At 38.4% G+C, this 19,394-nt stretch overlaps 1 protein-coding gene across 1 annotated transcript in view; it reads left to right on the top strand.

Annotated features, from left to right (window-relative positions):
• Positions 1-18,245, top strand: part of TMX4 (thioredoxin related transmembrane protein 4) — a 42,024-nt gene extending 23,779 nt beyond the window's left edge. Inside the window, exons 5-8 of the mRNA XM_058684916.1 lie at positions 2,032-2,077; positions 10,869-10,970; positions 15,575-15,638; positions 16,689-18,245. Coding sequence (XP_058540899.1) covers positions 2,032-2,077; positions 10,869-10,970; positions 15,575-15,638; positions 16,689-17,047 — 571 coding nt within the window. The 3' untranslated portion in view covers positions 17,048-18,245. The remainder of the gene's footprint in view (positions 1-2,031; positions 2,078-10,868; positions 10,971-15,574; positions 15,639-16,688) is intronic.
• Positions 18,246-19,394: the final 1,149 nt, after the last annotated feature.

Here is a 19,394-nt window from a genome sequence, read left to right on the forward strand (position 1 = left end):
GTTAATATTATGTTAGTTTACACAAGCATAGGGAATATTCCTGGTGAAATAGAATCAAATCATGCAATATTTCAGGAATAAATCATGAAATAGTATTTTATAAAATACCCAAGAAATACATAGCTTACTGTAAAAGCAGTTCATCTTTGGCATTTCATTCTACAAATATTTGAGTACTGATTTTATGCCAGATGCTATTCTAGGTGCTAGATATTTAACAGGGAGAAAGACAGAGTTGGTCCCTCTGCTCTCCTTATGAAACTTAAAGTAAGACATATTAAGAAAAACAACTAGGGATATAAAGAATCCTAGTCTGGATAAGGGCTATTAAAAACAAACCCTTACTAAGACAGGGATGAACTATGGGGGCATGGGCGTCCATTGGATGACAGGCAGAGTAGCAGGCAGATCTGAAGGATAGAATGACCTAGCTGGGTAAAGAGCAGGGGTAGGAATATTCTCAACAATGGGTATAGCATGGCCAAAGGCCCCAATTTGGAAAGAGCTCATCGTGCTGAGGAGCAGAAACAAGGTTGAGCACAGGGAAAAGGATTAGGGGTGGTATACACCGAGAAAGAGAGGCAGGAGCCAGATTTTGGCTCTTGGATGTTATCAGTGCATACAATTAGAAGATGGCTCTTAGGAGGAGAGGTTGGAAGGGGCACAAATAGATGAGGGGAGACAGTTAAAAGCTGTTGCAGTGTCCAGCCTAGGGATGGTTGTAGTACCTATCAGTGTGTCAGCAGTGGGAATTGAGAGAATGGATGGATTTAAAATAAGTTTGAGATGCAGACTTCTTTCTAGAGCTCTCAGGTTGAATGTGTAGAGATGGGTCTCCATAGAGAATTGAGGAACAAAGTGTGTGGGTGGTATTTAAACCTTAGAAGGGAGGGGATCACCTAGAGAGAGGTAAAAAGAAAAGTGCTTGGGACTGAGCCAGGAGACACCCCAAAATTAAGATTAGAGAAGAAGTCAATAAAAGGAAACTGAAAATGAGTACCAATGAGGCCGGCAGACAGTTAAGGGTGTACGATTTCCTAGAAGCTAAGCAAAGAGTGCTCAAGAAAGAGGGAGTAGTCACTTGTGTCCTGTGTTACCAAGGTTAAAAGATCGAGTCCGAGACATGGATGTTTGGTAAAGCAGTGCAAAGTCATCATGGTCTTGACAAGTAGTGATAATGTAGTAGTGAGGATGGAAGCCAGATGTGATGGTTAAAGGTATGGTGAGGAGAAGAAACAGTAAGCATAGCTACTCTTTGGAGACATTTGTGAAGTCTAAGAATGTGCTTTTTAAAAGAAAAGAGGGGATAGAACATGCTTTCATGCAGAAGAAAATGATCCAGCAGAAAGGGAGAAATTACTAATGTAGGAAAAGGAGTGGCAGAAAGAGCCAAGTCATTAACAAGACTAAAGTGTCCAAGACTAAAGATCCAAGACGCAAATCGAGGAATTAGACTGTGGTAGGGCAGATCAACTTTCTCTGCTGTAACAGGAGGAGGTAGATCAGGTGTACACCAGGCTCAGATTTGATGGTGGGAAGATAAGAGAGGTCACATAATGGCTTCTGATTTCACAGGGACATACAAGGAGTATTTGTTAGCTAAGCATGCATGGAAAGGGGAGGGTGTGGAAGGTCTGAAGAGAGGGAAAAGACATGAGCTATCATCTCAAGTGGAGCCTAAGACAATGCAGTATTGAGTGCTTCCTGAGGTTTGTGACTGGGAAGGGGGAGCAGTCAGTCATGTGGTTTTCTCCAGAGACACGCAGCTGCCCCGGGTTGGGGTTTTTGCCAGGTATGTACAGTGGTGGGAGAAAGGGCCAGGGGGGTTGAATGTATTTATAGCAGAGGAATTGAAATGAAGGCTATGAAATCTAAGCTTTATGGGAATGGAAGTTAATCCAGGAGAGAGGACAACATATTGCAAAAAGTGGAGGGGCAGATCCTTATGACCTAAGCTTTGTTTTGGTTTGTTTCATCATAGTATATATCACCAGTGGTTCTCCTTCTCTTCATTTATTAATTTTTTTTTAGGATGTCTGGAATGGCTGGTCTATTTAGCATCTCTGGCAAGATATGGGTGAGTAATTAAATATACCTTTTGTGACTATCTTGGCAGAGAGGTTTTTAAGGAGTAAGAATGTAGCTTCTAAGCAATAGGAAAGTAAACACTTATAAGTACTTTTATAATTCACTTTTCTCCTTACGGCACACAATTGCTCTCATGTGGAGTCCCCAGTAGAAACGTGTCTCTGTGTAGAAGGGCATAAATTGAACAAGGACCTGTAACTACTGTGTCAAAGTCCTATTCTGTGTGTCAGGGATCAGCAAACTATATCTTGGGGACTGGCCACCTGTTTTGATAACTTTTATTAGAACACATTAGTTTTCATTCATTGCCTGTTGTCTAGAACTACTTTCATGCTATGATGGTAGAGTTGAGTAGTTGTGACAGAGACCATGTGTCCCACAAGCCTAAGATATTTACTCTGTGACAATTTAAGAAGAACTTTGAGTGTCCCTTGTATATGTGATTTTATCATTTCCCTGAGTCATTTCAGTGAGTTAGAACTGTTATTTAGGTTAAAATTTGAACAATTATATAATCTTGAATGTGTTACGTAATCTTTTACTTCCATTTTTGTGTAGGATGGGCTAAATTTTGCCAAATTTAACAAACTTGCTGTGGAATTAAATATATATCCTTAAAGTATTTCAAAAAAATCTTTAGAAGTGTGTACTTATATTTGTCTTTTCAAACTATGATTCTAAGTCATGATGTCATATTTGGAACTTAACATTCAAGAAGTTCATAAGACTCTTCTGTTTCTCATGCACATCAGTGTATGTTTAGGAAATTTAAGAACAACCTTTTGCATCCTAGTTTTTCAGTTATATTTTATTTTCTGCCTTGTGAGGTAGAATAGTAACTTCAGAATTTTTTAAAATCAGAAATTAAGTTTGTCACTTGGATTCAGTATTTCTTAATGTTTGTTAATTATTTTTTGGCGTTTGTGTATGATATTAAATAATAACTTGGATTTTCCCTCTCACCAGATAGCATGATTTTATATGGTTTCCTTCTACTATTTTCTTAACACTGGTGAGAAGTTTATTCAGGATTTGAGAATTATGAATTGCCAACTGGGAATTGAGAGTAAGGATTTTACCTTTTGCAGTATGTTGACACTGAAGGTTGTCAGAGTCATATATTCTGATAGCCATCTGAGAACGTTGTAGCCTTATAATGTCTAATTGAACAGGATACTCATAATAGATGGATTTCAGGAATCATGAGAGCAAGATCTTGGCATTGAACCTATAATAAGTGCAGGTCAAGAGATGAATTTGTTTAGTTGTTTAAGAAGAGCTTGGATGGAAGTTGGTCATCAATTTCACACATTGTAAAAGAGATGTATTTTCAAATACAGTATCTGGGAAGAAAAATGTAAAATAAGTTTATTTTCAAATACAGTATCTGGGAAGAAAAACAATTACTTTGACCTCATATAACTTGGCATTTGTGCTTTGATAAGCAAGAGTTTAGGTAAGGAGTTACAGTTTTTCATTTTATCATGCAAATAATTACAATATGTGGCATTGTTGTGTCAAGGCCAGGAGTGGGTATTTTATCTTCATACACACAGTGCTCCAGCCATGGGCAAGCATGGAAAGATTCTGTGTGGATGTGTCAGACTGCAAAAAAAAAAGAGGGGGGGCATTTTGGAGAATAGAATATGATCTGTCTCTGAATAACCAATTGAGATGTTCTTCTTAGTGATTGAGGAGTAGAGTATATATGATATTTATATACCCATGTATATTTAGAATATATTTCCCAATATTTAAAAGGGGACAAAAGAAGATAGTTTTATAGAATAAACTTAAATTTGACACACAGTTACATTTTACACTCTACAGAATCGCCTTTATCTAATATTAATACCATATTTTTTTTCTTTTTTGTCAGTATTTGCCTGGAATGTTTTTCACTTTCAACCTTTTTAATTGCTTTTTCTGTTTTGAATGAGTCTTGTAAAATGCATACAGCAACAAGTAATTCTTTTAAATGATAAATTTAGTCCATTTATGTTTATTAGTATCAGTAATGTATTTGCCCTGACTATAGGTTTTGTGTGTGTGTGGGGGGGGGGGGGGGGGGTGTGCGCACGCGCGTGCACGTTGGGGGTTAACGTGACTAAAAGAACATAAATGGTAAGTCTGTAGATTATTTTGATTTCTTCGGATGTGTATTCATTACCTTAAAAATCTAAAAATCTTAAAAATAGAAATCATGTATCACCCTCTGTATCAGCATCTAGGTTTTTCAAGTCTCTTGGCAACTTTTGTAGTTTCTTCTTTTCTTAGAAACAAGTTTCCAGACTTGCATGAAATCTCTGGGAAGGGCTCTCACAACCTGTTTCCAGAATTGAGGCCTGGCCCTCTTATTCAAAGAGGGTATGATTTTCAGCCTGGTTCCCCCCTCAGCCTTCAGGTGTAGTCTTGCCTTTTTACACCTAAAGAACCACTTACTGAGCCAGTCCTCCTAGCCGATTACCCAGCCCACTCAGCATATTTAGCCAGCCCATCTCCCCTGCCCAAGATCCTTTCATCAGTTGAATGTATAATTGTGGGGAACATAATCTGTTTATAACTCATGTCTAGACAATATAAAACTATAGTGCAATCATATTAACAGTGAACAAAATAAACAGCATGTAGAGAGAGAGGGAGGGAGAGGGAATGGCAAGAACTAAATGAGTATAAAGTCCTTAAGGAAGAAGATCAAAACAGGAAAGAAGGAAAGACACAGAGTGGCTAATACCAGTGAGACAAGATTGTTGATGCCCACCCACAATCTCTTATCCTACTGAGATGTTGTGGCTACATAGACAGATAGAAGTCAGTGTTTCTTCAGCGACAGTCTAACCATGCATGAGTGGCTGATTATGTATAATACTTTTATGGGGGTGTTGCAGAGCGCCTGGATGGCTCAGTTGGTTAAGGCTCCAACTCTTGATATCAGCACAGGTCATAATCTCACAGTTAGTGTGTTTGAGACTCACATCAGGCTCTGTGCTGACAGCGTGGAGCCTGCTTGGGATTTTCTCTCTCCCTCTGTATGTGCCCCTTCCCTGCTCACACTCATGTGCAAGTACTCTCTTTCATGCTTTCTCTCTCTCTCTCAAAATAAATTAAATAAGCATTAAAAAATACTTCTATAGGGAAAATTTTATGTTATTAAGTGGGGGAAAAGATAACAAAACAGTTTGTGTAAGGTTAAATTCATATGGAGTTTTTATGTGTATATAGGAAAATGCTTGGAAGGAGATTAATCAAATGTCAACAGTAGCTATCTTTGATACTGAAATTATGGCTGATTTTTTAAAAATCTCTTATCTTGCTCTGTATTTGTCTTTTTTTCTGTAATGAAAAGATAAAATAAGAAGAGCAGCATCTATAAGATCAGAGCCTACTTAACTAATCCTTAAAGTCCTTGAGTTTCTGCTTTAGTGAAGCCAGCCTGCGGGGTCTGGCAATTTGGAAATAAGAACTTGTCCTCAGGATGTCAGAATTGCTTGGTGAGGAGACACCCACACAGCTGAGTTCCTATGAACTCAAGGGTTTTGTTGTGCTCTACATTTGGCTTTCTTAACTCTACACCAACCTCCCATATGTTCTTGCTTGAATAAACGCTTGAGTGAAGAAGTTACTTGAATAGTGTTATAAGCCAGATCCTGTGAGCTTCCTGCTGTCCTCTGGAATCTGAGGGATGCTTGGTAGGTAACTTGTACAACAATGTGGGAAAAGTGGGGGAAGGGGTGGTTGATAATCTCAAATGTTCTGTCCAGTCACTAAAATTCAGATTGTCTTTCCAATCCAGTGATGATGGTATCCACCTATGTATTTTAATTTTTATATAAACTCCTAGAAGTCACCACCACTTTAACTATAACACTTATCCTCACATGTAGTCTTGACATTTGCCTACCTCATTAGAGTCACTGAAGCCTGGAAGATGTACAACTCAAGGAATTTCTCAAAGAATGGATAGACATTTTCTAGATATGGAATTGGTACTGATTATATATTTTTGGTAGCAATATAAAATTTCTTTGAAGTTTTTGAACTTATAAAAAGTCACTCAAATTAATGAAAAATATTAACAAATATAAAAGATAGTACAAGGTGAGACTAATGTCATGAAAGCAATGTACAGGAGATTGAACTTGGGAAGCACTGTCGCTGACTCTGGGGCCACAGTCAGGGTTAGGAATCCTGGAGCTGTTGTCTGTGACACATGTATGAAGAGACTTTCTAGTCTTTTGTCTTTTCATCTCTTTTCATAGTTAGCAACAGTGGTGCAGGTAGGTATTAGCTTTCTGTCTTCCAGAGAAGCAACTCCTTGTTCTCCACCTTGTGTGTGTATCTCTGAACCCATTAGTTTCCCCTGCTATAAACTGTTGTCACTAGAACACTTTGAGTGCTTAGCATAGAACCTGGCACGTAGTCAGTACTTGGTAACTGTTTCTTGTTAGTTGTATTCATTAATCATTTGTCATCATGATTTTACTTTTTACCTCTGACTAGTCAGTAAGGAATACTTTATCTTTTTATTCATTTATGTTTTAATCCAGGCTGATAGCAGGATTAAAATAGGATTGTATGCCAGTTGTACAACATGTACGTTTGTGAACTAGGTTTAGCATTTGCATGCATTTCAGTAATTATTTGATTTGGTGAATTTTTGCTGCTTGCTGAGCTAATATAGTATGTAACTTACTTCAGTGTTATGGTTGTTATGCAAGGATGTAGGCAGTAAGGTATGCTGCGTCTTTGGGAGGACAGTCTATGATGGAGAAGATTTAACACTCTGAATCCCTCGCAATGAGAAATAAAGGCCATGAGTATTTAGACTGGAAAATAATGAGAGTGTTTTTTTTTTTATTTTCAAAGTGGGACTACTTTTTCCAAAATTTTAATTCTAGTGTAATTAACAAATAGTGCTATATTAGTTTCAAGTGTACAATATAGTGACTCAGCCATTCTATATATTACTCAGTGCTCATCATGATAAGTGAACTCTTAATCCCCTTCACCTATTTCACCCATCCCCCACCCACCTCCCATCTGGTAACCATCAATTTGTTCTTTACGGTTAAGAACATGTTTTTTGGTTTGTGTCTTTTTTTCTTTGTTTTATTTCTTAAATTCCACATGAGTGAAATCATATGAATTTGTCTTTGATAACTTATTTCACTTAGCATTTTACACTCTAGATCCATCCATGTTGTTGCAAATGGCAAGATTTCATTTTTTATAGCTAAGTAATATTCCCTTGTACATATGTACCACATCTTTATCCACTCATCTGTTGATGAAACTCAGGTTGCTTCCATAATTTGGCTCTTATAAATAATTCTGCAAAAAAAATAGGGGTACATGTATCTTTTCCAGTTGGTGTTTTCATATTCTTTGGGTAAATACCCAGTAGTGGAATTACTGGATCACATGATAGTTCTATTTTTAACTTTTTGAGGAAACTCCATATTGTTTTCCACATTGGCTGCACCAGTTTGCATTCATACCAGCAGTGCCTGAGGGTTCTTTTTCTCCACATCCACACCAACACTTAACAAGAGTATATTTTAAAGCTCTCAAAACATTTCTCTGTGTTTTAGATAGTGGCATCTCATCTCTTACTGTTTTGAGGTTTTTTTTCCTTGTGAAGTTATCTAGAACCATGTTATAGTGGGATGGTGTACACCCACAAAATACCTCTCTCAATGCCTACAAGAGGCTGCAAGATTGTGTCTTGTTGCAAGTGTGAGAGTAAAACATCGCAGGTGAAGTGAACCCTTGGCCATTACTAGAGAAAGTCTTTCTGAGCTGCTCCCATGTAGGGCAGATGTTTTGCGGATTCTAATCTGTGTTTGAAAGGGATATTGAGTTTGTCCCAAATGTCCTCAGAGTATATCCACATTGATGGGATCAAAATCCAAAAGGTTCTTGTGTAATTCAGGGCCAGCCCAGCTCTGAATGAGACTGTGCAACACTAGGCTGGATGGGTGCCCTTGGGCAGTATCTAACCTGACTTGCAGTGGTTCTGATCCCAGATCAGTTACAGATCTCTATAGAGAGAAGGCTCTAGCTCTGATCCATGGATGCCTTGGCCTTACTCCATTCCTTAAATCCATCTGACCACAGGGTAGAATGTTCTTCTCATTTATTCTACTGTAATGGTGTCTTCATTAGTCCTCTCAAATCTGTATCTAGCCAAAAATTAGCTCTAATTCAGTTATTTATTACAATAGTGCAGTATAAGTCATCAGGCTCATTAGATGATATTTTTGTGCTTTTTAAGGAAACAGTAAGATGCTTCCTTATAATGAGATATAATATTGAGCAAGGATCAGTATTTTCCACAAATGAAAACTGTCACTTTGGCAATTAAAGAAACAGAAATATAGGAATCTAAAACTGAGATCAGTTTGAATCAGTTATTACTTGAAAAAATATATATATCAAAATTTCAAGTACTCAATACCACAAACCCCAACACTCTTAAGGTGTTCTAAAACTATTGTGGACTCAGACAAAGTAAACAGATAAGGATTTATGTCTGCAATTGTGAAAACACAACTTGGTTAATGAGGCTTTAATATTAATCAACTAAAAGATCACAAGATGGCAGGGTTTCTCTAAGAGGCTCAAATAAATCCTTTAAAAAGTAAGTGAGGCTCAAATAAATCCTTTAAATGGTAAGTTAATACAAGAAAATTGAAGCAGAGCTTGCTACAATAAGAAGATATTTTGAATGCACTAAGAAATGTCTGACTTGGAATGCAATAATTCAAAGGCAAACAATTCACTTAATCCTAGAAAATAACTTAGAAAATTTCTTGAAGGTTACTTTAATCATTTATTTTGCAGAAAGGGCCTAAGGACCTAAAGTCTAGAAGTACTAATAACTGGACATTATTCATTCCAGCCATATAGACGGATATTATTTATAAAGCAAGCTCCAGAATGCGTATTTCTATGGGTCAGCACAAAGCCAGACTGACTTTGCATATCTTTTAATTCTTTGGCACATTTCAGAGTTTAATCCTGATAGTGGCACTGAGTCATCCAGAAAAGCATAAACTATGAAAACACAGAATTTGTATGATACATTTTAGAACTTACACTGAACAGAATTTGAATAAAGCAACCTTTTGCTATCCCAAATACCTCTTTTGCCTACTGGGCAGCACAATGTTAATTTGTTTAATTGTTTATTTATTTTTGAGAGAGAGACAGAGTGTGGGCAGGGGAGGGGTAGAGAGAGAGGGAGACACAGAATCTGAAGCAAACTCTAGGCTCTGAGCTGTCAGCACAGAGCCTGATGCGGGGCTTGAACTCATGAACCGTGAAATCGTGACCTGAGCTAAAGTCTGACACTTAACCAACTGAGCCACCCAGACACCCCAGATTATTTTTAATAAACAATTGCCTCGGCTGAAGATACAATGATGACCAGTTCCATCAACAGAGCACAGATGATAGTTTTACAAATCACAAGTTGTTTGCATTTCCTATGAATAATTGAAGGATTTGCTAGTATCTTTTTTTGTTCAATAAGTATTTGTTGAACACTTTGCACGTATCAGTATGTAAATTACTCGCTGGGTCTTTAGATCTATCTCTTCTAATGAATGAGAAATTGGGAGAGAGGAGATCTCAGATTATTCTAGACCAGTTAACTAGCTTTTTTGTTTGTTGGTTTATCATTCAGAATTAAGCCAGAATAAAATATATTATTTAATTGTATTGGCATTTATAAATGGGAAAGCCAACAGGAGATACTTGAGTAATTTGGATTTTGAGAAATATTAAAATAGAAACTAGGACTCATTGTCACCCACCTCATCAGCTCTAGGCAAGTCATTCAGTTGTTACCTCTGCTTGCTTGTGGCATTTAGCTCGGGGCCATTTCATCTTGTGTCCGGTAAGTGCTTGGATTGTAGTGAGTGACTGCTTTGGAGCTGGAAGGGCCTAACACAGATGATCACTAAGCCATCATGGTGAAGCATGGCTCCTACAAGCCCACATTTAAAAGGGCCTTGGCACCAAACTAGTAGGTTCATATTTGTATGACTTAGCATGTAAATAATTTCTAGCAAAAATGGTATCTCTTCACTGATTTTTTAAAGTATCTGACATCAAATAGGGTCTGAGGGAACAGTAAGAATGAAGGGATGTGAGCTCTACTCAAAAGACTGATGGAATCTCATTTGTTCATAATGAATTAACTGGAAAAATTTTTTCTGTTTAATATTTTCAGTTTTATGGTGAATTACGAAAGTTATTAAGGATGGGTGGGGTAGAGTAATGGTCTGACTAGAAAAAAGGAAGTATGGAGACATTTTAAATGGTTGATACTCTGTAAGTAGTAATTTAGTTTCACTTAAAAATTGACAAAGGGCCAAGAAGTTTAATTTTTTATGGATGCCATATGATGAGTAAAAATTGAGATACAGAATTATTAGGGGAGAATGACCAAAAAGAATCTATGAAATGATGAAAGGAGGGACTAGAAAAACAATTCTGCCAGAGTTCTACCAGATCATGAACAAAGAAATAGAACTCAAAGAAATATAACTTGAGAACAAAGGTCAAGATATGACCTTGATTATTACTCTCAGATTTTCAATGTTGTAAAATTTGACTTGTTCTTGAAGAATCATATAGATGCAGACTGGATGACCTTTGTGGGAGCTCATACATGTAGAAATAATTTGCAGACTTGAGTAATAGCTAGGGGGGGAGATTCAAACATATTTGGTGATAAGTAAAGATTTTATTTTATATTTTTCTTCTGATTACAGCATCTTCACAACTATTTCACAGTGACCCTTGGAATTCCTGCTTGGTGTTCTTATGTCTTTTTCATCATGGCCACCTTGATTTTTGGCCTTCTCATGGGTCTGGTAAGAAATAATGCCATTTCCCCCCCTTTCTGTAAAGCCACATGGATTTTATGCAAAACTAGAAAGCAACCAAGAAAGAAAAGATGCATAAACAAATATCATTTTGTGTATAATCTAAGAAGTTAAGTAGCATTTACTTGTTTGATATTGTCAGTGGTAATTTGAGATATAATGGAAAATTCATTTAATTGTTATCTCCTAATCCTATCCTGAAATATCCTGAAGATGTGTGCTGCCTAGAATATAGGCGGTAATGAAAGAATTGGAGACCTTATGTGAATTCATAGTCAGTTTCCAAGACAACCAAGTCAGCTGTGATTTCACACATTGCCTACTTGATTGGAACACTGTGGTGATAAGGCCAAACCTGTGAATTTGTTCCTTGAGTGAACAAGATGACTTTTTTCTTGTTCATATCCTCCAGTTGAATCTCTAATCCTGACCAGCTACTTATACATAGACTCTAGTTATCCCAAGGTGGATTTTTTAAGATAAGGTAGACAAAAAACACAGTCATTATTATGGGAAAAAATAAGATGCAAAGCACATTACTATGTCTTCTTTCGGTGTAAAAAGTGGTATCTAATAGGTATCTGTGCATTTTCTTCCTAGATGTTTTAGGTAAGAATTGAAATAATAAATTTATTTATTTAGCTGTATAGACAACTGCAAGGGTTTTGGCATGTTTTACTCTTTTATATAATTTTTTAATCTTTCTTTTTACCCACACTTGATCAATTTGAGCTTTAAGCTCTAAGATAAGTTCTTTTTTTTTTTTTTTAAGTTTATTTATTTTGGAGAGAGTGCACATGTGCGCAAGCCAGGGAAGGGAGAGAGAATCTCAAGCAATCCCCAGTGTCAGCACAGAGCCTGACACAGGGCTTGAACTCATGAACTGTGAGATCATGACCTGAGCCAAAATCCAGAGTCAGATGCTTACTGAGTCTCCCAGGTGCCCCAAGATAAGTCTTTAAAACCATTGTGCTATATATTTATCACACAGCTCCTAAACGCTATATGATAGGAATAATTGATGATTATTAAGAATTTATGTAAAAAGGACAAACATTTAGGTAGGTCTGTCCTTACACTGTATAATGCATTTCAGCTCTTTAGCAAGTTCTTTTTATTTTATTTTTTTACCTTTTTTAAATTAGCAAGTTCTTTTTAAAAAATTAGCTTAAAATGTTAGCAGTTGCTTTTATCCATATTGATATATAACTTGGGATGACAAAGTCAGACTCCCAAGAAGCCAAGGAGGCTTTTATTTGATTCGATTTGGTTTTGCTACAAACATGCTTATTTCAAATTATGGTATATTTGATTTGTGACTGCTGGTGTTAGCTTCACAGGTGGGGATGGAACTCAGATATGTCATTCATTAGCTTGCATTAATCCTAGAGCTAACTAACATGTCCCTGACTGACTGGCCTAAAAGTATTTGACTTTGTATAAAGCTGACTGGATATAAATATGCTTCTCCTATCTATGGTCTAGTTCTGGATTGTTATGGTGGTGTGTTTTAGGGCCACATGAGTGTGAGGCTTTTGTAGGGGGAGCACCATGAGATACTGGGTGGTTCTCAAGTGGAGCTATGGAGAATGTAGGTTGAGTGTGAGCCTTTTGGAAGACCATTGGAAACTCTTCTCAGCATAAAGGCTTTTTGAAATTTATCTTTGAGGTCAACTTTAAATTCAAGAAATCAAGTCAGGCTTGTCTATGCCCTAACTTCATTTGGGAACTTAGATTCAAATAATCAGTACAGGAGGGTTATTAAGATTTGGCCTGAAGAAACAAGAGAGTTGATTCTAGACTATTCAAGTGATTAAATGATATAGAATATCATTCCTTTATAAGAAATTGGGAGAGTAACTATTTAACAAAATAGTAATAATTTCAAAGCAGTAATAAACTCAGAAATTTTCCGGTAATACATTTCCATAAAATACCAAACACATATCTCTGATTCCTTTTCTACAACTGTAATACATACCAAAAGAAGCACACAACAACCAGAATTGTTGCCTTCAGGGAGGTCTGCAGGTGTGCAGTTCTGTCTTGTATGTCACCTTTGCCATTAACTGAGGGCTGAAAGCAGAGCCCAGGCATGCAGTCACCTGAGGCTTGGTCCTGGTGACCCTGGAAGTTCTTCCCTGTATGAATTCTTATGGAGTTTAACTTCTACAGTGGCCAGGAGGGCAGGATGTTTTCCATAGAGAAGTCATTTCCTGATCAAGTCATTGTTTCCCATAAGCCTATTATGTTTTCTACTTTTTCCTAATTTTAGAAGATGAGAAGTCAAAACAAGGCTGCTGGTTTAGATTTTTGTTTGTTTTCGTGATTGAGCCTCACGATAGCTGAAATGTTAATACTAAATGTTATTTTGCACATGTCAGCAAAGGGCCCAGTTTTAGAAATCAAGTACATATTTTACATTTTAAATCAATATGGGAAAGACCCTTAAGTGTATCATCTGTATATGAAATCACTCTGGCAGTGTCGTTTTCTGTCATCAGTGACTCTGCTCTGAAGGATAAAAGACAGCAAAGCTCTAGGCAAACAGAAGAGCAGTGGAAAACACAGGCAGCGATCATATGCCTCTACTCTCCCGTCTCCATTTCAGTTGGTATATGTGGTGACTGTCTAAATTTTGGTACTTGGGTAGATTATTTTTCTGTGTGTTGCTCCCCAGTGTCTAGCACAGAGCCTCCCTCAGAGGAGGGTCTCTAATATCAAGAGGCCTAGATTTCACTCTCTGTGAAAGGTGGCAAATCTGTCTCCCCTCCTCATTTAGTTGCATGGCTATCTGTATCTACCTGGGTCACAGCTGGAATGTGAAAATATAACCCTGGAAGGGAAGAGGAAGAAAAGGGCACTACTCCCCTATAGACCCTGCTTTTAAATAGTGCCATTCTTAGTGGCTTAGGAAGTGGACCATTCCAAGGGAATAGTTCTCTAGATGAGAAAATAGATCTTGAACTGAGAGAATCTGGGAGAATAAGAGGGTTTCCCTTCCAGTTTCTGAATTAAGGCTATATGATGGAATTGTGTACTATTAGATATAAAATAGACTTTGATGATAGGTTAACCCAAATCCATCCTTTTGAGAGAGTTCCAGTGAGAAAGTAGTTAAATGACTTGTTCAGGGTCACACAGTTAATGAGAGACAAGGTTGAGGTTAGTATGCCTTAAGTCTTTTTCTAGGCCCTCTATACCTAGCCCTCTAGCTGGCCCAGGGAGCTTGTTCCTCACCAACCCACAAAGCTTTATGCATCCCACTGTCCTACCACACTGGTCTCCCCAGCCTTGCATTCAGGGCTTCCTCTGGATATAGGAGCCCCCATGGTCCAGTTTGGTGTAGCTTAGACGAACCAGGCAGCTGGTACTACCCATCCGCTCTGGACTATGCCCAGGGCCTTAAGTGATGCCTCCTTCAAGTGGTCATTCTTGATCCTTCCCAAACCCATAACTGGTTGTAATATCTGAATCTTTGAAATATCTGTCAAAGTGTTTTATTCATTTTTCTTATGAAATTCATGTTCCATATTGCTTTATGTTTAAACTGCCATTTTTTCTCCTTTTTTGAACTTGTCCCCACAGAAGTTAACACGATACCTTGAACCTAATGAACCAAATTTTGAGTAAAGTGGTAAATGAATATACAGATGGTGATAATCCTGAACACAAAGTACGGTACTCATTTGATGTTTATGAAACTGAATCAAAAGAACTATGATATCAGGTTCTTTAAAATTTTAGAGCATCTTTAAAACACTAATGTATGAAGTAGTATTACTATCTTAAAGGCCAAGTCTGGGAGTCAGCTAGGTACAAGAAGGACACTGTCCTTCTAAATGGGCAGCTTCTTCCTGGTTGTATCTTTATGTTGTGTGATGCTGCATGGGAAGGTGTGAAGAATGGCTGCAGCTTATCCTGGGTCCAGCTAACTGCACCCCACACCCATAGCTTCATCACCGTGGCCCATGCCGGACTAGGCATGGAACAGGGACTGGGATGGGCCTAAGGAGCTTGTAGTTTATCAAGGGAGAGGGATGTGTCTAGCAAGTAGAAAATGATTCATTCATATTTTATTAAGGTCGGAGATGAAGCCAAGTCAGTCACTGTCTAAAATAGGGTTTAGTTCATATCACTGATAACTTTTCTTGCAATTTATTTCTGGAGAAATTTCTTATGGTACTCTTAAGAATTCTAGACCCTGAAATAAATAGCCTTTTACTCAGGCATTGGTGAGAGGCAGCCATATACAGACTAGTTTTGTTTGTCCAGAGGGGTGTTTTTAAAAAGGCTGCTTTAGACTTGACTGATAGTATCCATTTTCTTATACCTGTTTGATTTACCAGTTTTTGGTGGGATCTCTATAGACATTTGACTTTGTGACCCCTGTTATAAATCAATATTTTCCTACATTGTTACATTGGAAAAATTGGAAAGTCTTAATTATGCCCTTGTCCTTTTTGAGGACTTTTGACCAACTGCTAATTATTTGTCTGTAAATATCTGATTATAGATCCAAGACCTAAATTTGAGGCTCTTTGGTAATAAATGTCATATCTATTCACTGTAAAATCACTTTTTCCCTTCAGGTCTTGGTGATAATATCAGAATGTTTCTATGTACCACTTCCAAGGCATTTATCTGAGCGCATTGGTAAGTATGATAAACTCATGTGATAGAGTAGTTTTGGAATTCTGTGGCATGCCCTTTTGTGCTCAGATAGATACTGGAGTTTCCCCCCCTGACTCGCGAGGTGACCAAACCATCACTACTACCAAATTCTTTGAAATATGTTTTCTAGGTCAGATTTGAACAAAAATGATTTTTTTCTTCCCTTAAATTAGGTAATACTTCATTTTGGTCATTGTTTTTCCCCTTGAGTATATGCCCTTCATTAATTAGTTGACACCTTTTCCTTCATTCAAACTGGAATGAGGGAAGAGAACTCACATTTATTGAGTCTCAACCGTGTATCAGTAACTATTCTAAATCCTATAAAAACAGTCTTCCCAAATCCTTGCACTGCTCCACACTGTTTGTGGGACTAAACAGCCCTGGGTTTTCACGTTTTTATTCCTAGTTTTGAGACTTTGCATGAAGACTTCTTTGAGGCTTTATAATTGCTTAATTTTATGTGGAAGTTTAACTAAATAAGCTTATATTAGGAAAAAAAGGAAATTTTATTAACTCACATAACTGAAAAATCTAGGGATGTTCTGGTTGCAAGCTCAGCCCAAGGGATGTTAGGTTTCTGTTTCTATGTGGCTGATTCAGTGGCTGTCAACAGCCCTAACTCACATTTTATCAGTTTATCAATTCCTGTAGAAAGAGAGAAGGCTTTTCTTCTTGACTCTGGCCAAAAAACTCCTGGGAAGTCCTGTGATTGGCTTGGCTTAAGTCACATTTCTTAACTAATCACCATGACTAATGAGTGGGTCACTGAGTAAGCCAGAAGGAACCTTTACCCTCCCTGGCTCTGTGCTCTATCAGTCAACACAGTTAGTGAACTTTCCAGAGAGGAATGTAGAAGCCCTGGATGGAGGTAGGACACCGCCAGACAGAGATCTGTGCAGTGTGATAACATAGCTTCAGACTGGAGAAAACGGTCACGGCCCCACCCTTTCATTTCACAGCTAAACACACTCAATTGACTGCTGAATGACCAGTTTATTCAGAGGATGTTCCCCTCTCTTCCCTCCACAGAGCAGACTCGGAGGTCAGAGGAGGCTCACAAAGCTGAACAGTTGCAGGATGCAGAGGAGGAAAAAGATGATTCAAATGAGGAAGAAAACAAGGACAGCCTTGTAGATGATGAAGAAGAGAAAGAAGACCTTGGTGATGAGGACGAAGTGGAGGAAGACGAGGAGGAGGACAGTGCTGCCACTCGCGTGGATGAGGAGAGGAACGACGCCCAGGACCAGGGGCCCCTGAGAGAAGTCCAGGAGGATGGAGAACCTGAGCCTGAAGAAGACACGCCTGTGCAGCCCAGCCCAGCCGACACAGAGGTGGCGGAAGACACATTGAGGCAGCGCAAAAGTCAGCATGCCGATAAGGGCCCATAGGTCTAGTGACGGTGTTTCCAAGAATTCAGACCAAAGGACTGTGTCAGCTTCCCTCTGGTCTGCAGTGTAAATCAAATCCGTACTTTTTCCTGAATGAGCAAGCTTCTGTTAAAAAATGATCTCTAGTCATGTAGTCTTATGGCATTAAGCCTCATGTATATTAATGAGAGTCTTTCAGGCATGACAATCAGGAAACAGAAAGACAAACATTGTGTTAGGATCTGTTTGAGCACTTAGTATGGGCACAAATTCATTTGCTTGGGGCTAGAGAGTTTTGACCTGAGAAAGCACCCCGCAGGTGCCATAAAATGAAAGCAAAGCAACATGAGCCTCCTCACAAGCAGCAGACGTCTTGTGGAAGTCTTGTGTGTGAAGTATTCGTTTTTGTCAAATGTAAGAAACATCAGCCACCGCGGTGGAGAGACACTTTTTTAGAGGTAGAAATTGAGAGGGCCCTGGATTATTATGGTAGAAAAGAGCTTGAACATCATCCCAACTCTCTGAATCTCTTTTGCTGTGATTTATTTCTTACCTTTAGTATCTCCAACCTTCCCACCACAGGCCTGCAGGCGCCCCACACGCTTCACAATACTTCCTCAGTGATAGGCCACAGACAGCGGCCAGTTGACATCAGCCGCTTTCCTTCTTGACTTAAGGGTTTACATAATCCGGAACCAAAGCCCGTGACTGCCAAGCATCTTGAATGAAATGTAACCTTTGGAGATTCAAAAGGAAGTAAGGGTTTTATAGGAGTGATTTTTGTTTGTGTTTTTTGCCAAAATGTAGTAATTACTTTTTTTCAAAAAGTTCCTTAAAGGAACTTTTTGAAGCCAGAAGTGCCCTAAGTGTTGCCAGTACAAGGTAGTCTTGTGAAGAGAACTTGAATACTTTGTTGTTTTGCTTCCATCTCAAGGGGTTCCTTGGCTCTTGAACCACTTTATTATTAACTGCAAAACCATTTCTGGTTTTCGTTCAGTGATGTGCTTTTGGTGAAAGAATTAATGAAAGTGAATATCTGGAAATGAAAGATTTGGTTTCGTTTCCTTCTTCCTTAATCTTGTAGAGAATTTTATTCCTGTAAATCTCTCAATACTCAGTCCACTAAAAGTACCCAGGGGGCCTGATTTCTTTTAAAGAATCCATCCATCTACTTCTGTCTTACCTGATTTATGTCTTAGAATAAATTCATAAAATTAGATTCCAAGCTTATGAAAGATGTCTAAAGTTGATCCTACACCCCTTGGATCCAGACAGAAAAACAAGTAGTACAGGTTTATGAAATTCGAAAAGTTTCTGTCATCTTTATAAAGAAATATGCAGTATACTCCTGTCTGGCTGTTTAGATAACCCTTACCTCATATTAACTTTGAACAGGGGCTCATTGGAGGAGGGGGAGGTCTGAAACTCTACCCTCGGTTGGATGAATGGGTCTGTTGCAAGCCTCACACAAAGGGAGTTTTTATTCTGACAGAAGCTAGTTTTTAGAGATGGTTATTTTTCATCCTTCCAACTCAGTTACCTGACAGGCTCATCCCCTAGTACGGTGAGGTTCATTAACAGTCGCCAATAGTTTTTTGCTTCAGACAGCTACAGAATCTTGAGTTTGAAGCCATCACAGAACTGAGGGACTGGGGAAACCTTGACTTTGGCTCATTTCCTGCCCCTCCTCCCATGTAAGTCTCTGATACATCCTCACCCCAAGCACCATGGTTCTGATGGTGGCAGTTATGTCTCCCTAATACTGGGAAGCTTTTCTAGATCATTCTCTTCTCTTCTGTCACTGGATTTCTTTCTCTGAAACAAAGTTTTCAAAGATCACTAAGTTCAAGTTCAGAGGTGTGGAATAAAAAAGGTTTCATTATTTGACTTTTTTGTTTAAACCTCCCCCCTTTGCCCATTCCCCTATATTAAAACTTTTTTTTTTTTTTTTTTAAGTGTAGTGTTTGACCAGAAGGGAAGGAATGAAGAAATAAAATCCACTTTGGCTTTTTATAAATGTAAGGCCAATTTCCAATTGGACCCCAAATAGTATCTAATTATAATAAGAAAAATATATGTTCTTTCTCAACAATACTTGTAAAAAATTGGAGGAAGAGGAGAAAACAGTTTGGCGAAGAAGGTCCATTAAAAGTTGGAGCATCGGGGCGCCTGGGTGGCGCAGTCGGTTAAGCGTCCGACTTCAGCCAGGTCACGATCTCGCGGCCCGTGAGTTCGAGCCCCGCGTCAGGCTCTGGGCTGATGGCTCGGAGCCTGGAGCCTGTTTCTGATTCTGTGTCTCCCTCTCTCTCTGCCCCTCCCCCGTTCATGTTCTGTCTCTCTCTGTCCCAAAAATAAATAAAAAGCGTTG

The sequence above is a fragment of the Neofelis nebulosa genome, chromosome 9, assembly GCF_028018385.1.
Source record: "Neofelis nebulosa isolate mNeoNeb1 chromosome 9, mNeoNeb1.pri, whole genome shotgun sequence".
Lineage (NCBI taxonomy): Eukaryota > Metazoa > Chordata > Mammalia > Carnivora > Felidae > Neofelis > Neofelis nebulosa.